The sequence below is a fragment of the Lampetra fluviatilis genome, chromosome 16 (genome assembly GCF_964198595.1).
Source record: "Lampetra fluviatilis chromosome 16, kcLamFluv1.1, whole genome shotgun sequence".
Taxonomy (NCBI): Eukaryota; Metazoa; Chordata; class Hyperoartia; order Petromyzontiformes; family Petromyzontidae; genus Lampetra; species Lampetra fluviatilis.
This window is the reverse complement of record NC_136290.1, coordinates 6,268,121-6,285,096: the sequence shown is the minus strand read 5'-3', so window position 1 is coordinate 6,285,096 and position 16,976 is coordinate 6,268,121. Positions and strand designations below refer to the sequence as shown.

The window sequence follows — 16,976 nt, the reverse complement described above, 5'->3', positions numbered from 1 at the left end:
GTACGTTTGGGATGCCTGGCACTTGTCCGCATTTCAGCAAGATTTCGAAAAGAGTCCAGACTCCGCAATCCCTATTTTTATCCCGATTGCATAAACTCGGACGTGTTATTACACCTATTCTATTACACACCAAATACCAAGTTCACCTTCTGTGGGGGTCACAGGTGGTTCAGATGGCATGATTGTGGTGGCCAACTCACACGTTTAGTTTCATTATAAATCTGTCTGCATGTGCCATTTATGGTAACAAGGTCACCCCTCTAGTGCCTTGAGGTGCTTTTAATAAATAGTACAGTACGGGGATGCTAAGCAAATTCTAAATACTATTAATATTCTACCGAGCATGGGAGGATACTGAAATATCCTGATAAAACTCACTATGAACACAACTTAATAAACACTCAGGAGATCCACACAGGATGGGTTTATGTACCCATTTGCTCGATATCCATCACCTGGCCTCCTTTCAGGCCAGCGGGGTTTGGGAGTCACACAAGTGAATGCGATCCGCAACAACCCTTTCCCTGAAGCACTGGATTACTGGTGTGGCCGACTAATAGCGGAAGCAACTCGCCGAATTAGAGACTGGAGGCAATCTTAACCGGACGATCTGGAGCCCCTGTTGATGATGACGTCTTTTAAGATCGCAATATAATTACAAAGGACCAAATCAAAATCTATTTCATCTGCGTTTAAATCACAACAGCGAATGTGCACCAGTGGCATGGCAGGTTCAATTGTAAACATGTTAAATAGACAAAGCTAATCCAATTCATATTCTACTGCTGGACATGTGACAAGGGAGCTTTATAGCTCATCCGATTCCTCCACTATAATCAAATATTCCGATTCTGACATTTGCATAAGCAATGTAATCACACACGTTGTTACTGAAAACTATCGGTATGACCCACTGATGTGGCATATACAATGGTTGCGTAACTTGCTTTCTGTTGTACTATCATTTGCTCTGCAATCGGCTCTCGCCGACATGCAGAGCAATGCACCCATGATGTTTTTGTCGTCTACACAGAGCACCATCAAGTGCCAGGAGGGGGGGGGGGAAGAGCCACACACAGAGAAATCAGCAGACCAGGCTCACACTGGGCCGGACACCGAGACATGTAAAGCAACGTTCATGGGGGTCGACACTGGGGATGTGGTCAATGGAGCTTATACAACGCCGAGGCGAACGTTTGGGGCACCACGTGGGATTATACGACCAATTAAACATTAGCCACGAGGTATTTCTGTGTCAAATGATTATTTCCAGTACGAAGGTGAAGAGAGAATAAAACTATAAACCTCACGTAAGAAGGAAAAGATGCACGAAGGGTTAAGAGACGGCAGCAAAAATACATTGCATGTAGTTTGTTGCTCATCTAGAGGCTCTTACGTGCATCATTATATATATTTGCAACTTTAGCTGTGGTTAAGACTATCTGCAGCTCACTCCGAGATGAAGAGAAAACCGTGAAGCTCGTATTGAGCAGGGCAAGTACGGTGGCAGGGGTGGGGGGCACAGTGCCCCAGAGTGCCCGCCCCAAAACTCTCAACATACACGTGTGTGTGTGTATGTTGAACTTCTTTGGCACCGTACGTAGCCAACTGTTCGAATTGGAGGTGCGGGGGGGGGGGACGACGACAACAAATGAAACACGACAACAAGCAGTTCTCAAGAAATGAGTTTTCAATCTAGATTTATAAGTGCACAGGCTCCAGTTGCTTCCTAAATCGGAAGGGAGAGCATTCCGGACGGCTGCAGAAGCGCATTTGAAAGCGCGCGATGCGGTGACCCCGCCGTTGTTCACAGGAATTGCTAATCGTTAAAATTAACTCTGCTCAGGGATCAATGGGCGGCAGCAGCATGGACGCAGAGAAAAATCAGCAGACCAGGCGGCCACAGATCAGACACCAACACGGTTAAACATTTATTTCAGTACATAGTGCCATGTATATTTGGTTCAATTCCGAGTGCTTTATGAATGCAGCCTAGAGGTCAGCTTGGTCTGGTGGAATGATTCAGTCCACTTTAGCTCCGGGGAGACAATCCCGGCAATGGCCCCACCACTGTGATCTCTTACAGAGCGACGCTAACAGACGCTCGCTCACAGCAGTGTTCTGACATTCGATAAAAGGTTGAACCAATCTTTGTTTGTATGTGTGAGCAATGGTATAAACGCACCAAGTAACCAAACTCTATGGTGGATATCTTGGCTTGAATGATGGCCCAGAGACCCCAGAAGAAGTGGGACGCCAGGGCAAACCTGCGCACGGCAAACACGACCACAGCGCCTTAAATAACAACATCGATGATCGATCTTCATATACCCAGCTGAGCCTCAAGACACATTGTCAGGAGGATCCTGCAGACGCGTTACTTGTTTCTTACAAGTGAGATGAAATTCGATAGCTGGAGAGAATGAACATGTACGCGGAGAAAATACAAACTAAAACGAAACTATTCTAATTTGACCAGGTAAGGCCCACTCAGCTATTAGCTCTTTTTCAGACGAGACCTGGCCACAAATTGCAGCTCAACGAAGTGGCTTATGATGTGGAAATTTATAACAGCCAAATATGGAGCTGAATTTGATCAGGAACTTCCTTGCAGTGCTGCCATCACCTGGCCTGATCAAGAGCAGAGGCCAGATTTACACCATGGCAATTTGGCAAACGGTGCGCCGCAAGGGATGGGTTGAATCGTGGATGGGTGAAACCGTCCACATCCGAGGATGCCAGTGGCGCCTACTCAGTGCTTGGACAGTCATCGTGAGCCCACCTAGTGGAAGCCATTTGATGATAACAAATTCACCCACCCCCCTCCCTTTGTGATTCTAACAGTCACGATTCGATTCAAGAATCAATTCTGTTTTGCGTCTCCTCTATTGTCCTGTCTCACACGTTGTGCGGTTTTTGTTCCATTTCCCTTGTTCTAGTCGACAAAAGGCGACATTTACATGGATCACAAGTCATCTATTTTTACATGTAGGATGCAATGCATTTATAATGATCATAAGAGTGCATTTTAAATGGATGGATTGCTACGTGCTAATACTTCATTTCCATGGTAGAACTGGGCCCCGTGATGAGCCAGCGTGACACAGGAGGCGCCAGGTTGCTTTTCACTGGAGAAGTCGACCCATGCCACTGACAAAGACGAAGACAAAGGTCGCCCGTATAGCCTTCACATACTGTTGGGGCAAGTGCTATTAGGGAGCAACTGTGAAGGCCGGCACGGCACGAGGAGGTGGGTGGCTAAGACCACGCCCGGCCGCCTTTGTCTCCCCAGTGGTGATCCTTACACACCCACATCAGGTACTCATTTGAGGCCGAGTCGACCCAAGGGAGGCCCAGGACCGGTTCAAAATAATCATCACGGGTCTTGGCCGTGAGCGAGATTCGTACTCGGGTCGCCGGGTCTGTAGCGCAGCGTGCCGACCGTTGCGCTTTCGCATACAGTGCATGCCAGGAAGCACAAAGTCGAGGATGCCGTGCCCCCATTGCAGACCGACTGACGTCACACGCATGAGTCAGTAAACCCTACTCGCAACCCTGCTCGACCCCAAGCCAGATGTCTAATGAGATTAGCGTATCACAGTTTTGGTTCCGACTCGGCACAGCGACTAGCCAGTGGAAAGACACCCATAGCATGACGGATCTGCGCTGGCGTAACGCAGATGTGCTAATAGAAAAGGGGAATAAGCGACGCCAAGCCCTGGGGATTGAACAAAGCCCCTCTATGGTGTTGGGCAGTGTCTCCAACATGGCCATTGTCAGCACACCCCCCCCCCCGCCCCCCCATCCCGAGTCACTCGAAGATCTCCCTCGCCAGCTCGATCGCGACGCCACGCACCGATTGACCTCCACCAGCATGGCCTCCTCCTTGTTGAGATCGATGTCGTCATCGTCGCCGCACGCCGCCAGGTATTGGCGAATAAAGAGCAGCTGCAACAACATCGACACCCGGCACAATCATCATGCCGCCAGCCCAAGGACGCCGATCGCGGAGACAGAGCGGTGAGATTGCCTCGTGGTGCAGGCGGAGGATTGTGGGAGGCCTTCATCCAGCAGTAGATAGCTAATGACTGACGGTATTCATTTTACTTGAAACCGACAGCTCGAGTCGACATGTGGAATTCAAACTTGTGACCACAATGTGCCACGAGTGCTCGCCGCAGCGCAATGGCTTTGCACAAGTGAAAGTTGATGGTGATGTCATACGGAAAACTCGTGACGTTTCACAGTAGAATGTTGAGTTGTGGCTTTGGGAGATGGAGGGAATTTTCCGTGATCAGTGACGGTGGGAAATGTGTTCACTCGACATTCCATTGTGTGACGTTGTTCACAACAAATGGCACCAAGGGGTATTTTATTGAGTCTCAACTTAAAGCGAATTGTAACACTTGTAAAGCTCAGTGGACAATAATATGGGTTTGTGGGTTTCTCGTCTGGGTTTGTGGTCTCGTGGTCCGGTTTTATTGGGTTGCCAATTCAGGTTTGTTGATTCGTAGTCCAGATTTATGAGTTCATAGCATAGGTGTGTGAGTTCTTAGTCCGAGTACCAGGATTCTCAGTCTGGTTTCTGCGTGTAGGGTGTTCATGGTGCAGTGTGCTGGTCGACGTTGCGTTCAAGTGCAGCGCACCAAGAACAGTCTGATGAGGAAGGTGTTGCTATTAAAAAAAATGGGCTAAATATGTATTTTATAATCAGATTTTTTTTATTATGCTAAGTTATGTCTGCATGTGAAAACTCATTTCTTTCGATCTGCTTTTCATGTTTAGTTCTTTGTCCTTCCCCCGTACCTTTTGATTAGAGCGGTTGGCTACGTAAGGTGTGAAAGAAGTTCCACTTAAATGCATGTTAAGCGCTCTTTGACGATGTTATTACCAAGGGCGCTGTATTAAATCAAGTTTGATTGTATTTATCTATGTTGAACTTCTTTCGCACCGTACGCAGCCAACCATGCTAAATGGAGGTGCTGCGGATGGATAACAAATCAAACACAAAAAGGAGTTCCAAAGAAATTAGTTTTCAATCTACGTTTAAAAGTGCATATCTACCAGTGGCTTCCGAATATCGGGAGGAAAATCGTTCCAGATGGCCACAGAAGCGAATCTGAACGCGCGCGGCAATGACGGCGACCGTCTTTCTTCGACGGCTAGCCAAAAGCCGCTGCGAGGATGACCGGAGTTCGTGTGAGGGTCGATTGATTGAACGCAAACAAAGTGTTGTTTGGGTGACCTTGAATCCTGGCGTTGACTCAAAACCTATTTCATACGCACGACGAGAGACGGCCAGTGGCCTCGGCGAACGACGCAGCCAACAACGCGTCACCCCCGCCTGCCTGCCCGCCCTTCCCTCACCTGCTGCTCGCGCGATGGGTAGTTCTCCACGTTGGTTTTGAAAAACGGCCAAGACGACTGAGAGTAGTCGAACATCCACTCGCAAAAGTGGTTTCCGATGTCGAAGCCCCTGCAAGGCAAGCGGGAAACTCCGTCAAATGGGTTACCGTGCCGTGGAGGCGACTTGGGAGGGTTGAGCGAGAGCCGGCTCTGCAGATGAACCGGTGGCCTTCCCACCTCCCCGTCGCCCCCTATGTCCCTAAGCAAAGTGCGGTGCGCAACACGTGGGCTATGCATGCGCGTGTGTGCGTGTGTATGTACGTGTCAAAGTAGCTTGCAAGTTATACAAACGTCGTTCAGAGTCTATGGCATTTAAAATTAACAAAATGTTGTGAATGTCAGTTACACAAAGTTACATTTTTTTGTTTCTTAAAGCAAGGAAAACAAAGAGGTACTACACGTTAGACAATGGTCGAGTTAAATGACGTCAAAATTGTTTCATTTTATTTTACAAACATTTCGTAGACATTGTTCGACGACGCAATATTCCATAACAAAATTTTAACAAGTGTTGCGTTTACACTTTTTTTTACTGTCCGTTTACATATTTTAAGAAGCAAGCTGATAGAAATTATTACAAAGTAAAAACAAAAACAGTCAAAAGATTTAAGAGTGAAAAATAGTTTGTTTTTCCTTAACGTATTCTTTTCAATTCCTCTCAAAAAAGTGATTGCTAAGTAACCCGATATGTGCAAGAATTAAGTCTTTAATGTTCCAATCTTTGCTTTTTCTTTGTAAGCAATGGGTTACAACTCACAGCATTACACAGCTGGGCACGCTGCTATTGTGAGTGCTGTTGCATGGAGCTAAGGCTCAGATTTGACCACTCTACCACGAGGGTATTTGCGGGGTTAACGGGTGTCGTGGCATCAAAAACTCCCAGGAGGACAGAGGTGGGGGGCGGTGGGGTGGGGTGGGCGCAAGTCCAGTTCTTTACAACAAAGCTCTGCTCGCTCAGAATCAAACGAGACGAGCGATAGGCAATACATCAACCCAATCAGCCACCCCACTTGGCAACTGCAACAACCCCACACGGAAGATGATGATCGATCATCTCGCACACCCGAGCAAGCGAGTGAACTTTGAGAAGGTTGGAAACGTCCCCGGGGGGGGGGTGGGGAGGAGTTGTAATTTGGACCCTGGGTGAATGAGGCTGCCCTGCCCCACTTGCCGTGCAGCGGTGTCCAAGCGGTCGTCTCTTGACGAGAGTCACCTCGAGTTTTACCCAGAGGCCGTCTGGCTAAAGGAGCGCACATCAGTGGCTTAGGCGCACATTGACGATGCGTCTCTCCTCTTTGTTAATTGCTCCTCAAATGCGTAACTATCGCCCTTGGATATTTTGTCAAGCTAAGGTGGTGCTGTGGGCAGAGTGCCCGACTCACAATACAAAGATCTTGAGTAAAGATCTCAGCCAGGGTTAACACAGGGCCCATCACCATCACTCAAAAGGTCTGTAAAATGAGCACTACTTTACGGAGAGCCAAAAGTCGTTGTTCTACGGAGAGGATTGTGAAAAGTTTCACATTGCTGTGGAGACCACCAACAGAGATGAGTAACAGCGTATAAATAACTATCACATCAGTAGCATTAACTTCCTGTTTTTACCAATGTCAGTGTGCCACTATGGCACAAGCAGTGAAATCCTATAATCAAGTCCAACACAAGTACATGTGTGTGATTAATCTGTTTAGTCTATCCCTTAGTATCTCTACGATTACCGAGGACCTGTTAAACACACTATTTTATTACTAATATTATTTTGGCTTGTAATGTCAATTGATGTCATAATCCATTTTCACTTTATACTATTGGTTTAACTCGGTAAATGCTTAAGTTGTTTATGCGTGGCTGCGTTGTTATTTATTGACGAATATTTCTCCATAATTCATTCTGTTACTCACCCCTCCCCTCCCCCTACAACTGACGAAATCCATTCCTGCATTCTGTGCGCTACACCAAGGTCATTCGTAATGTACCCATTATTGTTATTACTACGATTACCCTTGCAATAACATCAACCCTAAAGTACCAAGTTGGGCTCGTCTCTCGCCTCGCAAGCTCAGGATTCCCACGCTAGGTTTCTCCGCTGTGTACCCAAGGCCAGCCAGGACCCTAGCGGATCCACCGCCAAGACGTGCCGTCACGGATGGGGGGGGACGGGCTAAGAAGCGGGACCGGCTATGGCCATCGCTGCACGGCAGTGTGTGGGGTACGGGGGGAGGGTGTGGGAGTGTAGCCACAGGGCGGGTAGAATGAGCGCAGGAGCGCGGCCCGGATCCCAGTAACCCGGCAAATGGTTTCCCGTGCGTGGTGTCATAAACGAGCGCACGTGGTGGCCCGCGTGGGGCCACCTGTCTATCGGCGAAGGCACTTACTCAACCCCCAGCCTCGTGCAGACCAGTAGGGGGCCCTCGGTTAGTGTTTTGACAACGCATCAAAAACACAAACTGAAGACAGACACGAACACAGCACAATTTTGCAGAAGAACAACACATTTCCTTTCGGGTTTTCGTTCTCTCGCTCTCTATCTCCGTTTCTGCTCTTTTATGCGTTCGTTTCTTTTTTGCTTCTGAATTAAAATTCGACGCCTCTCGTGCGGCCCTTTGTCAAATCAAAACTGGGGCCAGCAAAACTACGAACAAACATGCGCTGCGCTACGCTACCAAACGCACAAGTTAGTTGCATCGTTTATCTGCTCATTAACGGGTTTTTTGTATTATGCATAAGACCAAAGAAAGGAGTACGGTTAATTTTTAAACAGGCAAAGCTCTTACATTGCTTTAAGAAGTGTGTACCGAGCTCCGCTCATCCCTAGAAGGGTTAAGATCAGGTTATGCGGGGAAAGTCTAACACAAAACGAATCTGAATCGCTTCCAAGAGCAACAAGGCAAAAGTTTTCCTCCTCCTGGGCTGATTCCGGCACCTGTTTGCTAGCGACCACACAGAACTTGCTAATCCAAACCCTGAGCAACACGAGTGCAAATCGACATCACATTCTGGGCTCTTCTGCTTCAATCAGACCAATTGAGATAACAAATGTCTTGCCTTTGTACACAATTTACAACATGCTGAGAATTGATTGCCACGAGTTTCTGAAGTTAAAAAAAATATTTAAACATTTCTGAATTTTATTTCCAATTCGTTGAAGTATTGAAGGTCTAACTTCCAGCAGTCACGGGCTCTGGGTAAATGAGCTGCTGCATTACACGGCAGGTATAGAGGAATTATAAATGTTAGCCCCATCGTGGCTGCTACCTTTGAAAAGCACATATCAATTAGGCATATGCAAAACTAATTTGCAGGGATTATTTGTTGTGCTACGATGAATGTGCATTGATAACAGCATTGTAAGTTCATTTAGATGAACAACCATCTTTGTCGCACATTCAAAATGGAGCATGAAGGAAACGTTATGGAATGGATTCTGTACACAACTTCTGTACACATCAGCCAATGGGATCGGCTCATGCTCACGGCAAAGGCCAATGAGAGCAGAGTTTGGATTAGCAACCATGGTGTCGCCATCTCTCCATCGACAAAGACTAACATAACAGCGTCACTAACATTTCCTGCTCGCGTTAAAACAGCAACAATGGCGGTGAGCACAGGAAAAATAACAACCTGCTCATTGTAAAAAAATTCTAGTTGTATGTCGACTTTGTAAACTCAGAATGGGGATATAACACTCGACAGGTTTTTAGCGCTAAAACACAGCTGCTCTTAAAATAAATGCAGAAAAATGCAGTAAATTGCATTCAATTTGTATAAGTAGTAAAAAAGCATGTAAAAAAACTAAACGTTATTCACTCTAAACTCATTACGTCAAACAATTCGACGAAATGCAAGAAAACTTACCTCCGCTGTGTTGCAGCAACATTTTAGGAAATATTTAAACAGTTAAAATCATGCTAGATGATCTGCATGTTTTACTAACCGACATAAGAGCCGTGCATTGCTTTTACTGCTACAATTATTACATTTGGTTCAACAACAGTTTGTCGAATGGACATCACTGCCATTCTCCGGCCAAGAAAAATGTCTGCGCCATTCTCCAAAGTGCCAGAGGGCTTTGCACGACTACATTGCACCACATGTCCCGCATCTTGCTAATAGTTTCATCCAAACCTTACAATTACTCAGTCAGTGCAAGTGTCACATTTAGATTGGTTGAGTAAGACGGGGAGTAGATTTTGATGGATTAAAAAAAAATCCATATCAACGCACGTCCATGTCTACATATTTGCTGGACATACATATGTACCATTACGAACATTGGTAACTTATAATTTTATCTAAATCAAGTAAACGTGAAAAAAAATCCAAGAGATTTTAGACTTCCTCATTACCAAATAATTTAAACATTGTCTTACCAAAATGTATCATCTTTTAAGAATTCAATTATACTCCATGAACTAAGGCATCATTCATGGTATTCTATTTAAAAACTGCCATCATAAACATTTTGGATACCATAACTTAATAGCCAATGATTTTTTTCACATTAATACTTGAAACAACCATTAAAAGAAGTTACAATTGTTTACTTATAGATATTTCACGTGCAAACTTCACACTTATTTCATTTGGCAAATGAAGTATTTTTGCTAAACAGCACATTTCACACTATTGAGCAATGATTTTTTTTAACACGCATACAAGTTCAATAACAGAAACACCATGTCGTACAACAAAAACATATCCATTCTAATTTAGAGTTGAGATCTCTGCATCAATATGGCTAGGCCTAGCCGGCGAGGCCTAGCGGGCGAGGGTTCATTAGGAGAGCACTCAGCGCTGCCCACCTGTAATTGTAGCTGCTGTACTCGAAGTCAATGATCATGAGGCGAGCGCTGGCAGTCGAGTCCTCCTCATTGAGCAGGAGAATATTCCCTGGGGACAAAGACAAAGATCCCCCATATAGCCTTAGACTGTAGGGGAAAGTGCTGTTAGCGAGCACCTATAAAGGCCGGCACGGCACACGAGAGGGTGGGTGGCCAGCACCACTCCTGGCCGCCTTTGTCTCCCTAGTGGCGATGTTTACACATTGCACCAGGTACTCATTTGAGGCTGAGTCGACCTAGTGGAGGCCCAGAACCGATTCAGATAATCGTCACTGGTGATGGCCGCGAGCGGGAATCGAACCTGGGTCACCAGGTTCGTAGCGCAGCGCGCAAACCGCTACACTACTTCTCCCACAGAGGACACACACACACATGGGTGCTGACGATGCGTGGAACACATGGGTAGGTAGGGGGAGAGGGGAGGGCCCAGTCTCTGCACTGCCGACTTCCCATACAGCGGTACCTCCGTTTGTTTCAACATTCATAATCGAGTTAGAAAGTCAAATTACTCTTCAAAAGCAAACGCTGAAGCGGTACACATCTCCACTCAGCCAGGGCTTGGCTGCTCTGAGTCTGTGGTGCAAATTCCACATTGCCATGGATAGGATCATTCTCTACATGGGACAATCACTGTTGACTTTTCACAAAATGTTAAGTTTTTTTTAATCGCTAGAGGGATGAAGGGCAGAATGGGACCCTGGACGAGGATTTAGACTTCTCGACTTCCCGACTCGGATACGAGAGGGACTCTGCTGCAGTGTCAACCGACTGGATTGTCCATCCATGCTCACGCTTTACACGAGCGGGGTCACCAACGGTATTTGCAGTTGGCAGTGACCGAGTGGACATACACAGAATCAGAATCTCCTATTTTTAACTGCTGGAAGAATCCGATGAGCTAAGAAACGCTTTTTTCACAGATGGTCCAGTATGGGCACGGGGTCAGCGAGTAACAGCAAACAATACAAAAACAACGATTAGGAGTGCAAAAGAGAAAATGGTAAACAAGTCACGAAATATAAATAAATAATGACGTATTTAATTATATAAGTCTGATTGAGCAAGATCGGCCTAGGCAGCGAAAACAAAAACAAATCAGTCCCAGACCACACCAAGGATAACGCCACACAGCAGTAGGCCCTCAATAAATTGGCACATTAACATCGAACTATGGATACGCAGGTCATGATCAAAAGGTACACGCGATGAAATGCACGTGATGTTACCTTCCTGACAATCATTGTGGCAAAACACGACCGGCGACGGCGTCTCTGCGAGTAGGGACCTGCACGACGGGAAAAATCGGAATTCCAAAATTAGTTAAATTTCCTACCACATTGCACAACAAAACCAACGCTTTCCATCAGACTCCCAGCCACGGCTAACAACATCGCCAGCGAGAGATGTCTGAACCATATCTGGCCCCACCAAAGCCTTAGCAACGCACATTGGCCAGCATGGTGAAATATGGTCACACAAACCCCCACGACCGACACAGGATAAAAAAAAAACCTCTTAATCCAGAAGTCGATTGACAAAGGATTTTAAAATAAAAATGGACTTTACATTAGCTTTTTGCAGCCAATATTTAAATTCACAATTGATTTTGGGCTAGGCCACGTAATAATCTGGACGAATGTTGTCGTGTAAACCTTCCACTGCCGGACACAACCAAACAATTCAACCCTCACGAGGTGTGCAAGCGTTTAACAACGTTAATTCTAGATTTGAGGCTTTCGTGACTGCAAGGATTCACTCTTAGGTTTTTTCGGTAAAGTCACGTAGGTAACAAATAATAATAATAAATAAAAATAACTCAATTAAATCACAACTTGCCAGTAAGTTTTGTTTCAGATAGTCGTTTAAGTTGAAGAATGCATTCTCATGACCAAACTTGGCAATTTTCTATGAAGTGCGGTAACTCCAAACTGGCTTAAATTAAAGTTGATATTGTTATTAGCCTTAAGCCCTCTCAATCAGCGTGCCCTTGATGGTGGTTCGCCCCCAGGTGGCCACACTCACTTGAGGGAGTCCATCTCCTGCACAAGGTTGAAGGCCAGCAGCTTGTTGAACTTCCGGATCTGCACCTCTCGCGAGAAGTTCAGCGTCATAACTTGGTCGAGATACCTGCAGTGGACACGGCGAGAGCGGTTCTCCCTTTGGCACGTGCATGCAGGGCCTACTGGGATGCTACTGCTTCATGATCCAGGACTTTCGACCTGTCTCGGCATGTTGATGAAGAAAGTGTCCGCTACACTGCTAAACACCGTAAGCTTGGGCTATTGGGGAGACATTAGGGTTCCCCACTACAGGGGGCGTGTGCATGTGTATGTTGAACTTCTTTCGCACCGTACATAGGCAACCGTTCTAATCGGAGGTACGTGTGTGGGTGTGGGGGGGGGGAGCGGTAGTGTCGCAATTACCGTTGTGCGCTCCGAACCTGGTGACCCGAGTTTGATTCCCGCTCATGGTTGACACCAGTGACGATTATTTATACCGGTCCTGGATCTCCCCTACCTGGTACGGTGTGTAAAAACATCACCACTGGGGAGACAAAGGTGGCCAGGCGTGGTGCTGGCCACCCAAACCCCTCGTGTACTGTGCCAGCCTTCAAAGGTGCTATTCATTAACAGCACTTGCCCCAACAGTCTGTTAACGCGACACACGGGGGATCGTTGTCGTGCGTCTCCCTCACTCACCGGGTCATGGTGTCAAACAGCCAGCGCGGCTCCTTGTTGAACGGCATCTGCATGAGGTGGAAGTGGCCCATCTTGGTGGCGATCTGGGCTGACAGCTCGGGCACCCAGAGCTCTTCCGTGGCCAATTTCCGGCTCTTAAAATGAGACGGCGCGCGGGTGGGGGGGGGGAGAGAAACACCACCACGACGAGTCAACGCGAGTCTCCCTCAAAGCGTGGGGGGGGGGGCAACACTCTCATCGCCATTGGTGGCACGGAGGCAGTGCTGCAAAGTCCACATCCTTACACTCAATCTGTTCCAAGGACAACCACCGCTGACTTTCCAGAATGTGGTACTTAATTGAATGATCGTGGAAGATTGATGGGTTGAGTTAAGTCCCCCGCCCAACCAGGAATCAAATTTGCAATCCTTTGATTGGCAGTCAGGCGATCGAACGAAAATGGCACCTGGCATGACCTGTGAAGATAAGACTATCTCGTTGTGAAGATACCTCGACAGGTTTTCCTCACTTTATGCGGTAGATGCGTACTAAAAAAGGGGCACACAAAGTAAAACCGCACGAGACGGCTGCCTGCCGAGTAGTGCACACAAGACACACACAATGTTGTTCCACGATCCTCAGATTGATTTAAATAATAAAAAAAAAAGAAATGCTATTTGCTTCAAATTACCAATACAATGACTCTGGTCGGACCAGAATTTCAATTGTATCAGAGGGCAGCACTACCAGGATGTGCTGCTGTATTATCCATGACCCCCGCTGGCATGCACTGCTGATAAAGAGGGCGGCCCCTACCGGGATGTACTGCTCCAGGCGGCCCTGGGGGAAGATGCCGTAGAGCTTGGGCCCCAGCGCTCGCTCGGCCAGGATGGCGAACATGACACTCTCCAGGACGATGGCTGTCGCGCTCTGTGCAGCCGCACACAAACACAACCATCCGTTAGGTCTCGCACACTGCCGGGCGCAAGTGCTGTTAGTGGAGTACCTTTAAAGAGGCTGGAATGACACACGAAGGGGTGGTGTATCCATCAAACCATACCTGGCCACCTTTATCTACCCCCGCGGCTGATGTTTGCACGTAACGCCGAGTATTCACTTAAGGCCGAGTCAACCTAGCGGAAGTCCAGTGCAGGTTGCTGGTTCGAATTCTAAAAGCCAGTGCATGGCCAAGAACTGAATTTTGGAGTCTGGGATCGTAGGACAGTGTGCCAATTCGCTGCACCCATCACTCCCGTGTAAGATCCTGAACTGAATTTCAAATCCGTTTTGCTGATATATACAAACTGGACAGCCATTTCACGTGCATCGCCACCAGGTGGCAGTCACTCGCAGCGCCACTCCCTTGAACATGCCAAGCGTGTGGCACAAAACACGTGCAGAAAATGCGTCCGCCGATTCACACTGGGGAAAGGATGACGGTTTTGTGCGAAACCTGCAAAGGCAGCCCCCAGTCGGACAGGCAGCATTAGGAGTTCTGGCTCAGCTGTAGCAAGTGAGGGGCTGAAAACCACAAACGGTGAGCTGTGAACGGCAACATTATAAGGCGAACAGAGTGGAAAAGGGCCTCGGTGAACCACCACCGGAGAGGTAGGGAAGAAAGGTTTAGAGTGAAGTCAAGTTTATTTTGTTTAAACCAGGAGGGGAGAACTCGCGAGACTAGCATCGTCTCAATTGCACGAGCAACCTGGGTCACCAAAATGACAACAAATAAAAATACAAAATACAGCAATGACGCAAAGAATGTAATGGGTTAGTATTAGGGTCAGTTAGAACTGAACTGAAAGGGATAATTCTCATGGCTGGTGGGATGCACTATACAATGTATGGATTTTGGACCTATCGTTATAATCACGGATTCAGACCAGGGTTATTAAACGATAACCGGTAACCCCCCCCCCCCCATGCGGTTAGCAGTATTGCAAAACATTTTAGCATCCCGAATTTGTTTGCAAGGCTTAATCATGCAGGAATTGGCGACGAGGCTGACAACATCAAGCTGGTTAGCTGCCGAGAGCTGGATTCAAACACAGGCTTCTTCTCAGCAGCACTGGCCCAGTACTCCAGCCATGACCATTACGAATGATCCAACTACGGCTTGAACCTGGCAATTGCTGGCTCAGCACAGCCATACGGAGCTCCGTGGCGAGAGAAAGAGAGAGAGAGACAACCAGCCGAGAGCCTCGTCTCTACGCGAGGCGTCGTCGTTCAAGAGACGAGGTCACCCCTGGGATTTTAAGCCGAGTCGGGCGCGCGCTGGGAGGGAGAAAGAGCGGGGAAAACGTCGCCTGGCAACTGGCAAAATGTGATGACCCCGTTTTCACATTCACAGCCTCGACGCAGCCAGTTCATATTTCCGCACTGCCGCTTTAATTTCCTCGCACAAGCATCCAGCCTGACACGCACGTCATGAACGTTCTTGAAGGGAATAAGTTGTGCCGGCTCCAAAAAACCCTGTCAACGCAGTGTATATTGCAGAATGATCCTATCGTTGTATTTTACAATTCGTATTTTCAGGAAGCTTCGGCATGCTGCAAACAGCTCATTTGGAAATACGACCCTCAAGACCTTTCAACTGACGGAGCACGTACATCCTACAGTGTGCCACGTGGAACACCGTGCGTTCTTCTTATTATTATTATCACGCCAAAGGTGCATGGTCCTCAAACCGAGCCTACCCAGCGTGACCCACTGCATGCCCGACACACACATGAAAGCAGTCTAGGGATTCACACTAAACCTGCACGTGGAGGCATCAACTATACAGGAAGTTAGGTGGAAGTGAAGCATGCTATCAAGGCCAGCAAGAGTGATGGTCCCAAGAAGCCTCAAGACGAGTCTTGGTCGCCACATGTTTTTGAAACAATGGATCGGTGACGTTGAACAGACAACATAGGTCAGATAGGCTGTGTGCTGCGGTTATATAATTTCGTCACAGAATAATTTACAAATGGCAGGATACACTTACTGTGTCCTACCCTTTGGTCCGATATCCATTACAAAAACGGTGTTGATCAGGTCTCAATTGGCCGACCGCTGGACGGGCTGAATGGGATGTGCGTACAATGAAGTTGAATGATTTACCACTTGGACAATGAGATTAAGAATGTTTGACCACTGCATTACAAGTCCTACTGTCTGTTGAAATGCCGACAACTCATTTGCACCTCTGCGAGCCCATTATGCAACACCCAACCTCAACTACCGAGACTATACGGTATTAGACTACAGAAATAAAAACCCTTAACTGGATTGGTCAAAATAGACCTCCGGTCTGGACCTCCCCGTAAAAAAAAAAATCTCAATCTGTCGGCTGAACATGCGCCTATATGGTCAGAGTAGGCAGGCAGATGCACAATATTCTAATTCCCATGTGGAAAGTGTTTTTTTTTTGTTACAGAATCTAGAGGTACAAAATGTACAAATGAGGATCTATAGGAAAGTCTGTTTTCAAACACACATTTCAATATATGCATCGAAAGCATAGTTAGAGATTCTCAAATAATGTCCGGCTGTTTTACAATGGCGTTTAACCTTTCACATACTTTCAAACGGAGAACGGTTGTCAGTAGGGATGCAGTGCAGCTTAAATCAATTGTTGTACAGTGCTACAATTCCAAGTCTATACTCTTCACGTGCACCAAACTGCACGGAGCAGCTGGTGAAATATGGTCCAATAACTCCCTTGACCAGCCCGCAATGCAATGATCTTATCCAGCAGGGGACTCACAAGAAGGGCTGTATATGTACGTGATCATACATGTAGACATGTACATATAAGGCTTGTATACATATATCCAAAGATTGGGCTTCGCCCAACGTTTCGCAATGCATCTGCAATATAACAACATCCATAGCCTTGCTTCTACACTATCAATTGCAAGATGACAAGCAACATACCTTTAATCAAAAGCCCAGTTATCAAATTACATCCTTCCGCCAACACGTCGGAAGACCTCACAAGCAGCAGCGCTATGGCTGGCTGGCATTGGGGCTGCAGGTTGAGTGTTTCTCTCCCAACAAGATATCCGGT

The 16,976-nt window shown here is 46.9% G+C and overlaps 1 protein-coding gene across 5 annotated transcripts in view; it reads right to left on the bottom strand.

Annotated features, from left to right (window-relative positions):
* Positions 1–16,976, bottom strand: part of LOC144936484 (choline kinase alpha-like) — a 66,349-nt gene that overhangs the window by 5,393 nt on the left and 43,980 nt on the right. For 3 of the 5 annotated variants that reach the window (XM_078863581.1, XM_078863580.1, XM_078863582.1), the window contains 9 exons: positions 13,742–13,855; positions 12,947–13,080; positions 12,270–12,374; positions 11,474–11,532; positions 10,209–10,296; positions 5,368–5,476; positions 3,857–3,948; positions 2,186–2,267; positions 948–1,025 (listed from right to left, as the gene is read on the bottom strand). In XM_078863581.1, coding sequence (XP_078719707.1) covers positions 948–1,025; positions 2,186–2,267; positions 3,857–3,948; positions 5,368–5,476; positions 10,209–10,296; positions 11,474–11,532; positions 12,270–12,374; positions 12,947–13,080; positions 13,742–13,855 — 861 coding nt within the window. The remainder of the gene's footprint in view (positions 1–947; positions 1,026–2,185; positions 2,268–3,856; positions 3,949–5,367; positions 5,477–10,208; positions 10,297–11,473; positions 11,533–12,269; positions 12,375–12,946; positions 13,081–13,741; positions 13,856–16,976) is intronic. The other 2 variants (XM_078863583.1, XM_078863584.1) reach the window with 1 other exon arrangement.